This window comes from Arachis ipaensis, chromosome B03 (assembly GCF_000816755.2).
Source record: "Arachis ipaensis cultivar K30076 chromosome B03, Araip1.1, whole genome shotgun sequence".
NCBI classification, from domain to species: Eukaryota; Viridiplantae; Streptophyta; class Magnoliopsida; order Fabales; family Fabaceae; genus Arachis; species Arachis ipaensis.
Window position 1 is genome coordinate 106,786,477 of NC_029787.2, and position 11,499 is coordinate 106,797,975.

Below are 11,499 nucleotides of genomic sequence, written 5' to 3' on the forward strand. Positions count from 1 at the left end.
CAGCTTTTGTGATGATAAGAACATCACCTTGAAACTCTAGAATTCATTCTTAAAAATTCTGAAAAATAAAAAGAAAAGTACATAATCTAAGCAACAAGATGAACCATCAGTTGTCCAAACTCGAACAATCCCCGGCAACGGCGCCAAAAACTTAGTGCACGAAATTGTGATCATCAACAATGGTGCCAAAGGACTTGGAGCTCTTAAACATGAATCACACTTTGTCACAATTCCGCACAACTAACCAGCAAGTGCACTGGGTCGTCCAAGTAGTAAACCTTACGTGAGTAAGGGTCGATCCCACGGAGACTGTCGGCTTGAAGCAAGCTATGGTCACCTTGTAAATCTCAGTCAGGCTGATTCGAATGGTGATGGAGAATTGATAATTAAAAGATAAATAAAACATAAAATAAAGATAGAGATACTTATGTAATTGTTTGGTTGGAATTTCAGATAAGCGTATGAAGATGCTTTGTTCCTCCTGAACCTCTGCTTTCCTATTGCCTTCTTCCAATCATTCATACTCCTTTCCATGGCAAGCTTTATGTTGGGCATCACCGTTGTCAATGGCTACTTCCCGTCCTCTCAGTGAAAATTTTCTATGCACGCTGTCACCGCACGGCTAATCATCTGTCGATTCTCGATCATGCTGGAATAGGATCCATTGATTCTTTTGCGTCTGCCACACGCCCAACAATCGCGAGTTTGAAGCTCGTCACAACCATCCCTTCCCAGATCCTACTCAGAATACCACAGATAAGGTTTATACGTTCCGGATCTCAGGAATGGCCGCCAATAATTCTAGCCTATACCACGAAGGTTCCAATCTGAGATTAGAAGCCCAAGAGATACACATTCAAGCTTGTTTGCATGTAGAACGGAAGTGGTTGTCAGTCACGCGTTCATAGGTGAGAATGGTGATGAGTGTCACATAATCATCACATTCATCATGTTCTTGGGTGCGAATGAATATCTTGGAGAAGAAATAGACTTGAGTTGAATAGAAAAACAATAGTACTTGTATTAATTCATGAAGAACAGCAGAGCTCCACACCTTAATCTATGGTGTGTAGAAACTCCACCGTTGAGAATACAAAAGTGATAGTGGTGTAAGCATGGCCGAATGGCCAGCCTCCAAGGTCTAGGGACTAAACGTCCAAAGATCCCCTAAGATGTCCAAAGATCAAAATACAATAGTATAAGGTCCTATTTATAGAGAACTAGTAGCCTAGGGTTTACAGAAATCAGTAATTAATGCAGAAATCTTCTTCCGGGCCTACTTGGTGTGTGCTTGGACTGAGCATTGAAGCTTCCATGTGTAGAGACTTTTCTTGGAGTTAAACGCCAGCTTTTGTGCCAGTTTGGAGTTAAACGCCAAAATTCTTGAGCTGACTTAGAACGCCTATTTGGGCCATCAAATCTTGGGCAAAGTATGGACTATTATATATTGCTGGAAATCCCAAGATGTCTACTTTCCAAAGCAATTGAGAGCGCGCCAATTGGGCTTCTGTAGCTCCAGAAAATCCACTTTGAGTGTAGGGAGGTCAGAATCCAACAGCATCTGCAGTCCTTTTTCAGCCTCTGAATCAGATTTTTGCTCAGGTCCCTCAATTTCAGCCAAAAAATACCTGAAATTACAGAAAAATACACAAACTCATAGTAAAGTCCAGAAGAGTGATTTTTATTTAAAAACTAATAAAAACATAATAAAAACTAACTAAAATATACTAAAAACATACTAAAAACAATGCCAAAAAGCGTATAAATTATCTGCTTATCAGCGCTACACATGATGCCTTTTCCTCGTGCCAAGCCCTCCAGTGTAGCACTCAGTGAAGAGTTCTAACGTAGCGCTACACTTAGCTTCCCTTGGTTCCCTCTTCGAACCTTGCTGGCTTAACTTTGGCCAATTTCCAAATGCCAAGCCTTGTTGTGTAGTGCTCAGTGATTTGAACCAACGTAGCGCTCCCTTGTGCGCATGGTTCCTCTTTCAAACCTTGGCTGCCCCATTTTTGATTGATTTTTGGGCCTTAAAGATTCATTTCACTCGTGCTTCAATTTCATGCCAAACGTGGATTGCTATATATCGTTGGAAAGCTCTGAATGTCAACTTTCCAACGCAACTGAAAGCACATCAATTGGACATTTGTAGCTCAAGTTATGGCCCTTTGAAAGAGGCATGGTCATGCTGTTACAAAGCTAGAAAAACCCAAAAAAGTTAACAATTTTAACGTAGCGCTCCATGTAATTGAGCGCTAGCCTTTGTTTCCTTCATTCATGGTCATGGGCCACGCTTTTAAAAGCGTGGCCTAAGGCACCAAAGTGTGCTCTTTTGCTTCTTTTTCTTCTTATTTCCTACAAAGTTTATCAAATCAAAAGATCAAAGAAATATACCATTTAAGCACAAAAGAATACAATATTTAAGCACTAATTATCAAATTTCTTGTATGAAAAAGCATAGAAAAACATGATATGATAACATGTCATCACAACACCAAACTTAAACCTTGCTTGTTCCCAAGCAAGAAAAGAATCATGCAATAAAGATTGACAATCCAAGGTAAGAAGAATAGCAACTCAATGTTCATGGTTGGCTAGTTTTCTATGCATGCCACAATCACAAAAGAAATGTAAATGATTGATGCTTCTATCTAGATCAATTTATGAAATCTTTTCCTTATAATTCTCCCTTGAAACAAGCTTTTGATTTTCTTATTAGCTTCTCCTTTTTGGGTGTTTTGCCCCATGAGTTGATAACAAAGCTACGACTCTAAATGCTTTGTTTTCAAGTATTACCACCTGACACATAAGCACCACAAGCATTTAATTAGAGGACTTCTTTAAGCTCATTTGTTTCTTTCTTAACTCTCTAATCATTGATGCTCAGAGCCTTGAGCTTTGAGGGAGTGCATTTGCACTTGAGCCTAACCTTGACTCTAAGTGTTTTGTTTTCAAGCTTTTTGCTTGATACATAAACACCACAAGCACTTAACAACTTAATTGTCATTGGTACTCAGAGCCTTCAGCTTTCTCATTCTTTTCCTTTTGCTTTTTTTGCTGTAACTGTATTTGCTTTTTTCAAGGTTTTCATGATTTCCAAATATTTTACAAAATGTCCTAGATGAAAACTTCAATTAAATAAAATCTAATGTAATTGAGCAATAATTAATCATACTAGCCTTCCAATACTTGTATGAACATGCTAAGTTCTTCTTTAATTCCTTGTTTGTTTATGATCATGATACTTTACTGCTTTGAACTTTACAAAACTCAAGTTGGTAGTTATAGTGGCACAGCAACATGTTACAAATCAAGATGCAGGTTATGCTTATTCATACACACATGTAAACAGAGAAGATAAAGACAATCATGCAATTTATAGTGCTGGAAGTAATTAGGAGGAGAAAGGAGCATTACCACCTTATGGTCTATCTTTCTTGTTGTTGTCTTTTTCCTCTTATTCTTCCCTTTTCCTTGCCAAACTCAAAATGCTTGCTCATCCTCAAGCAACAATTAGAACAATGGCTATGGGGCTAAGATGGATCATGAATGTCTTACACTATGAAATGTTAGCAGTACATGTGTTTTGAGCATGCAAAATTAAGGAAAACAATCAAGGCACAAAAGACAGAGACATTGTGATTGCAAACATAAGAGGGTGTACATGATACATGACATAAAAGATAAATGGCACACCAAACTTAGTGTGATACTTTCTCTTGGAATTGATGCAAGTATCTAGTAAGGATTGGAACCAAATTTTGTTGCATAGCAACACCAAACTTAGAATGCAATCATATGTCAATTTATTTGAACTAAAACTGAACACAAGGAACTATTACATGCTAATAACACAATCACCAAGTGAAGAATTTGTCACAGTCAGGATTTCTTGGTGAGGTATTAGCAACAACAGTTAATGAGCAAACTAAAAGACAACAATAAAAATAAAGAAATGACTAAAACGAAGAGAATGAAAAAGTGTGAAACCAAAAGAAAATTAACACTTCAAAGGCTTTATGATTATGCAGACAAGTGGTGTTGCTGGATTTATTACACAGAAAATTAAGTGGCACACTAAACTTAGAAACTTAGTATGACACTTTCAGTTTAGAATTGGTGCAATTATCCATAAAGATTGAAAACAAATTGTTGCAAGGCAACACCAAACTTAGAATGTAATCATATGCCAATTTATTGAAATTTAAATAAAGCAGAGAAAGAAAATAAACAAAGCAGACAGAGAGAGTAAACAAAGCAAAGAAATGAAATGTTACCTACGGTTGGGTTGCCTCCCAACAAGCACTCTTTTAGTGTCATTAGCTTGACATGTTGTTCTTCACTTTCTTCATCTTCTTCCAGTTTGTTAAGAGGAATGACTTCAAGGGAGGAGAAGATTCAGCTATTGCCCCTTGTCTTGGTCTCTCCTCAGCAAGCTTTCTTTTGTTAATGGCTTGATTGAGCTTACTTGCTGGATCAGGGGTAGGATTGGTGTTCTTGTCAGTTGCCTTCACTTCTTTGGATTCAAGACTTGGTGGTTGTGTGATTGTTAGAGTGTTTTCTTCATCAAGAGCCTTTTGAATTGATGGTTCAATGAGCCCTTCATCTTTGTAGCTCTCTGCTTCACTTAAGTGTGAATTTTCTTGATTGACTTCCTCACTTTCTTGTTTTTCCACTTCCTCTTTTGCACTCAACATTTGACTTAATAGCACTTTCATAGAGGAGGTTTGTTATTCTTCCCAAAATTTCTTCATCTCTTCTTCATATCTTTCAATCATGGATTCAAGTGCTGAGACATTTTGGCTCAGGGACGTTTGTGAAGGTTGTGAGTTTTCATGTTCCCTTGTCATCTCAAGTGGCTTTTGTAGATATACCTTTTCAGGTTCAAACACCTCCACCACCTCATTCTGCATGGAAATTTTTCTTGACACAGATGCCTCTTCTTCTTGCTTTTCCACTTCCTCCTTCACATCCACCAATTGGTCTTCATCTTCCTTGCTCAGCAGCTCTAAGTTTCTTCTCATTTTCTCCAAGTGCCCATCCATTTTCTTGGAGAGGAATTCTTGCTCTGTTCAGAATTATTTTTGTTCTTCAAGGAGTTGTTCTTGTCTTTCTAATAACTCTCTGGACTTTTGGAGGGGATCCTCAGCTACTAGCTCAAAAGATGAAGGTTGAGGGAAATCTTGTGGATATGGATGTATTGTGGTGAGATTATTTTGAGTGGTATGGAATGAATCTTGTAGATTGTGGAATAAGTTTTGTGGTTGGTGGAATGAGTTGTATGGATCTTGGAGGAGGCTTTGTGTTGAGGCATAATCAAGTGATGAAGAATTTTCAAGTAAAGAAATGGGAGGTGAGGTTGGACAATTTTGCATAAATGAATTGAATGTATGCCCAGGTGATGATGACTCTTGATATGTGGAGTATGAATTGTCAAATGCTCTCTGATTTAGGTCCTCCCAAGCACAACTAGAAGAATTGTTGAATTCATCACAGTATGGATCTTCTTGTGGTATTGGTGGACAATTTTGCATGAATTTATTGAAAGCACACTCCAGTGATGATGTTTCTTGATGAAGAAAGTATGGATCATCAAGATTTTTTTGATTTTGACTTTCCCAGCCACAATATGAGTAGTTATTAGACTCATCATAATCTGGATCATATTGTGTCCCTGGGAAGTGTCCCATTTCAACTGATTGTTCACACTCTTGTTGACATGTCCAGACACCATGAGGGTAATGACATAAATCATGTGGTTCTGGATCATATCTCATGTGAATTGCTTCATCATCTATCATTTCTTAGTGATACTCCCAGCCACCATTAGAATAATAACTTGAATCATTTTGTGGTGGTGGGAAATATCTCATATGCTTCTCTTGCTCATCTTGTGGTTCTGAGACATATCTCCATGGATTGGAGTGCTCAGGATCTGTAATTTGTTGATGATATCAACAGCCATCATTAGAAATTGGTGACGGTGGGTAATATCCCACAAAATTTGTTTGATCATAAGATGAGTTGAACTCCATTTGAATTTTGCAAAACACAACACCAAGAAAAATTGAAATTCATGTCTCAGAGAAGAATTTCTTAGTGAGGCAATAACTCAAACACCTTGGTTTCAATCTAAAATAGAAAACAAAAACAAAGAAAATGCTTGATCTAGACTTCTCACCCACTTAATCATTGTTGATCTAAATCAATCTCCGGCAACGGCGCCAAAAACTTGATGGGTGGAAATCAGAATTCCAACACTAGACTCACCGGCAAGTGTACCGGGTCATATCAAGTAGTAATAACTCACTTAGAGTGAGGTCGATCCCACAGGGATTGATGGATCAAGCAACTTTAGTGAGTGATTAGTCTAGTCAAGCTAACATCGAAATGAAATTGAAGCAACAAAATGTAAATAGCAGTGAATTTAAAGTTGCAGAAAGTAAATGAGCAAAATCTTAAAGAGCAAAAAATGTAAATTGACAGAATCTTAAATGGCAAGAAAGGTAAATTGTATCAAATATAAAGGGGGCTGGGTGCTGGAAATTAAAGAAAGCAATGAAGCAAGCAATCAAAGAGATCTTGAGAACAAGTGACAGGAAATTCAAAGTGCAGGAAAATTTAAATTCAGATCACAGTAGCTCAAATATAAAGTGCAGAGGAACAAAAGTGTAGGAAAGTAAATCAGATCACAGTAAGCTCAAATGAAAAATTGTAGAAAGTAAAATTGCAGAAGAGAATCGTAGCAGAAAAGGAAATTGTAGCAGAGAAGGAAATTGAAATTTGCATAAGCCAATATTGAATTCAATACTTGGAATGTAACAGTGCATAAAAATTAAAAGTGTTTCAAAGAGGATTTTCTATTCTACCATACTCCTAATGCTCTCTAGCAGAGCCAGCCTTTTCTAATAAAATGAAATTGATGCCTTTATATAGGCAAATGAAAATAAAATTGAAATTGAAAATAAATTACAAATGAAATTCCTAATCTAGCTTCTCTGTGTGCCTTTAAGTCATGTTTAATGGGCTTTGCTTGCTTTGGACTTAAAAGAGAGTGAATCTGGATGGTGTTGGTAGCATGGGTCAGGAGGCACTTGTTTGAAAATGGGTTGGAGCCATGCTCCAGTGGAGTGCTCAGTTAAGAAAGATAACGCAGTGCTCACTGGTTCTTTGTGTCAAGCCTCGTGCCAAACTTCTTGGTATAGCGTTCACTAAGTGAGCGCTCAGTTAACTCATTGAGCGCTACTCCTTGTGTGTGGATAGCACAAGCTTCCTCCCCAAGCTTGAAGTCACGAAAAAGTTAAAAGAAGTAACGTAGCGCTACAAATGATGCCTTTTCCTCGTGCCAAGCCCTCCAGTGTAGCGCTCAATGAAGAGTTCTAACGTAGCGCTACACTTAGCTTCCCTTGGTTCCCTCTTCGAACCTTGCTGGCTTCACTTTGGCCAATTTTCTAATGCCAAGCCTTGTTGTGTAGCGCTCAGTGATTTGAACCAACGTAGCGCTCCCTTGTGCGCATGGTTCCTCTTTCGAACCTTGGCTGCCCCATTTTTTATTGATTTTTGGGCCTTAAAGATGCCTTTTACTCGTTCTTCAATTTCATGCCAAATGTGAATTGCTATATATCGTTAGAAAGCTCTAAATGTCAGCTTTCCAATGCAACTGAAAGCACATCAATTGGACATCTGTAGCTCAAGTTATGGCCCTTTGAAAGAGGCATGGTCATGCTGTCACAAAGCTAAAAAAACCCAAAAAAGTTAACAATTTTAACGTAGCGCTCCATGTAATTGAGCGCTAGCCTTTGTTTCCTTCATTCATGGTCATGGGCCACGCTTTTAAAAGCGTGGCCTAAGGCATCAAAGTGTGCTCCAACTTCAAAGTGTGCCCAAAACTCTTTTTTTTCTCCTTTTTAGCTTATTTTGTGCTCTTTTGCTTCTTTTTCTTCTTATTTCCTACAAAGTTTATCAAATCAAAAGATCAAAGAAATATACCATTTAAGCACAAAAGAATGCAATATTTAAGCACTAATTATCAATTTTCTTGTATGAAAAAGCATATAAAAACATGACATGATAACATGTCATCACTTTTTCAGCGTGTTACTCAACAAACAGATGAGCGTATTAGTAAGTTGTTAGATACACGCTTGGCTCCTTTGGAAAAGACTCAAAAGAAGTTAGAAAAGTTGGAACGGGCAACTGGAAAGGCCAAGAAGGAAAAGCTGAAACAGAAGAGATGGAATGAGGCTTATGTTAGCTATTATGAGAAGGTTAGAGTGTCAAGTAGTTCTAGTGCAGTTCCACTACCACCGCCACCCTCAATGTCTTCGGATGAGGACTATGATGATGATGAGGATGAAGATGATACTGAAGACTATAGCTGATAGTTTTAGTATGGTTGAACAATATACTAAGAATTATAGTTGATGATCAATACATTTTGTTTATGTTTTGAATTATATTGACTTGCTTGTTTATAGTACTTTTCTTTTAGTTTGATAATACGATGAATTTGTTTATTTTTTGAAATATTATAAATATTCGAATAAAAATTAGATAAAAATTTGTATTAAATTTATATTTATTTTGTATGAAAACAAGTTTATTTTGTAATTAGAAAATAAAAAAAAATCTATTTTACCTTACTGACGGATTTACAGACGAATTTTCTGTCTGTAATCAGAGTGTGAGATGATTTTTCAAAGTTCAAGTTACAGACAGAAAATCCGTCTGAAAATTCCTCTATAATTACAGACGGAAAATCCGTTGGAAAGTTCATCGCTTTCGGGAAATCGATGGAAAATTTACAGAGGGAAAATCCGTCGGTAACTAGTAAAAATCCATCGGTAATTTTCCGACAAAAAAAAAATCGTCGGTAAATAATTTCCGACGGGGCTTTTACAGAGGGACAAAATCCGTCGGTAATTTCGTCGGTTACCAAAAATTCGTCTGTAATAAAGACTAAATCTGTCTGTAAATATGTCTGTATTAATCCATTTTCTAGTTGTGTACCTTATACTTGGTTTCCACTTTTTTTTAACACAATAATTTCATTAGTCTTTCCAGTTATTAATAGTATTAGAATCCAGTAATGCTAAGGGGTTAGTATTTTTGTAATTTATAGTCATCAATTAGTTATTATTAATATTTTTAATAGTGTGAGATTATATCTAATGGTGTAGAATTACGCACTCTTCTTTTGATGGTTAAATACGGACTAAATTTTAATGAAAATGCTGGCCCTGAGACTTTCTCATTAGAATTAGCTACTTATATAAAATATATGTTGAAATATAAAATTAATTTGGTATTTGATTTTTTGGTATGCATAACATTTTGTTTAGAGTATTTACCCGTTTTGGTCCTCAAAGAATTTCGGACCAGACATTTTAGTCCCCAACTAAAATTAATTATTCGATTGGTCCCTAACAATTAAATCCGTCAGTCACTTAGGTCCTTTGCTCGTCAACTCTAACGGAGGAGAAAATAGTCCCTGAAAACTCTAATGGGAGATAAAATGGTCTCTGACCTCCTCTGTTTGGAAACGACACGGTTCTTTCCCATTTTCATCATATCTTACATAACACTAACAGTTTAACACTTTAACTTCAAGCTACACAATGCACACTCTACAACTTCAATGTTCACAAAAAGAAAACCTCTCAATTTGTTCTCAACCAATTCATACTCAAAAAACTAATGACTATCTCTCTCAAGTACTTGTCGTCTTTGATGGATCCCATGAATCTAGACAGCAAGTTTGATTTGTTAAGACCCGTCGTCGTCACCATCTCCCTCCTCCTCTTCCCTATCATCTCCATGACCACATTGTCCACCACTCTGATCGCTTCTTTTAGTTTCTTCTCCGAACCAATGTTCAGCAATCGCTTCAGTTTCCATCATGGTTCTGAAAACCGAACTGGACCGGCCGGTTCAACCGAAAAAACCGAAAACCGGTCACCTAACCGGTCCGGATAAGGTCATAAACCGCTTGACAAAAAACCGGTGAAAAACCGGTCGAACCGGCGGTTAACCGGTGAACCGGAAGAACCGTTCGGTTTTTTAGCGGTTTTTTGTTTGAAAACTAAACTATTGAACGACGTCGTTTTGAAGGTGGAAAAAAAAAAGAAGAACGAAAGGCCAAAAAGGCCCCAATCCCCACCCCACCCCCTTTCTCTCTCTCTCTCTCTCACAGTCTCACTCATACCCATCATGAAAACCCTAGTCCCACCCACAATCCTCTCATCTCTTCAAATTCCAATAGCCACCACCCACCATCCCATTTCAGAGCTTAAACTCATCGCCGACCCCTTCTCTACTTGTCGCCCTCTCTGTCCGAGCTCGCTTTGTCGCCGTGAGTCGCGCCGCTTCGCTGCTCCTCGCCGTGGGTCGCGCCGCTTCGCTTCAACCCTCTCAGGTCTCAGATCTCAGTTCTCAGTTCTCAGTTCTCAAGTTTCTTCTTCTCTGATTCAAGCCTTCAACCCTCTCAGGTCTCAAGTCTCAGTCTCTAACACTCCCTGATTCTGTTTCCCATCCCCCATCGCGTCCTTGTCATCGCCGAGCTCGCCTTCTCTGTGTTCGCCGATGTCGCTTCCTCTGTTGTCACCGTTGCTCGCCTTCCTCCTCGCCGTCGGTAAGCCTCGCCTCCTCTGTTCGCAGTTTCGCCTTCCTCCTCTGCTTGCTGGTTTATTGTTCGCAGGAATGGATTTATGTGTTATTTTTTATTTTCTGTTCGTGATTTTCTAATTTATTTGTTTGCTGGATTCATGATTTTCATGTATTTTGATTTTCTGAGGTTATTTTGATTTATTTGTTATTTGTTGTTTCTAATTTATTTGTTATTTATTCATGATTTTGTTGCTGATGCTATTGTTTGCTGAGGATCTGAGGTTATTGTTTGCATGTTGAAGTTGAAGAAGAGAAGGGATCAGTGTTTGAGATGCTTTTGTATTGAAATATAGCTGTGGTGGTTTTGTTGTCAACTGAAATTGGAGCTGTGGTGGTTTTGCAGCCATGAAGTACCTGCTTGGAACAATGTTGGCATGGACTAAATATTGATGCCAATAAGGCAATAACTACAGGAAATTTTTTTTTTTTTTTGAGATAATGTACTTCATAAGAATATCTAAAAAATTTGAAAGAATATTTTTTATGGCTTATATATTAATTTTTTATAATTTTATTTTATATTTAACTAAACCGGTTGAACCCCGGTTGGACCACGGTCAGACCACTAAACCGCTGAACCGGTCACCCTACCGGTTTATTGACCGGTTCGGTTTTCGCAACCTTGGTTTCCATATGAGCGGCAACAACGACATTGCTCGTTGTACTGATAGTTTGGATGCGAGGTCGAAACTGTCTGCCAACTTGGACTCCAGGAAAGAAGGAATGAAGCACTCGGGGTCCATTCCAAATGAGAATTTGCATATGATGTCGAAGGAGAATCTTCTCATGATGTTCTAATGCCCAACAATCTATATTGCTTGCCAGAGAGTGGAG

At 38.0% G+C, this 11,499-nt stretch overlaps 1 protein-coding gene across 1 annotated transcript in view; it reads left to right on the forward strand.

The window, feature by feature from the left end:
- LOC107633507 (probable serine/threonine-protein kinase PBL1) overlaps positions 1-10,465 on the forward strand; it is a 23,166-nt gene extending 12,701 nt beyond the window's left edge. The window contains exons 5-6 of the mRNA XM_016337126.2: positions 8,094-8,267; positions 10,262-10,465. Of these exons, the coding sequence (XP_016192612.1) occupies positions 8,094-8,267; positions 10,262-10,465 (378 nt within the window). The remainder of the gene's footprint in view (positions 1-8,093; positions 8,268-10,261) is intronic.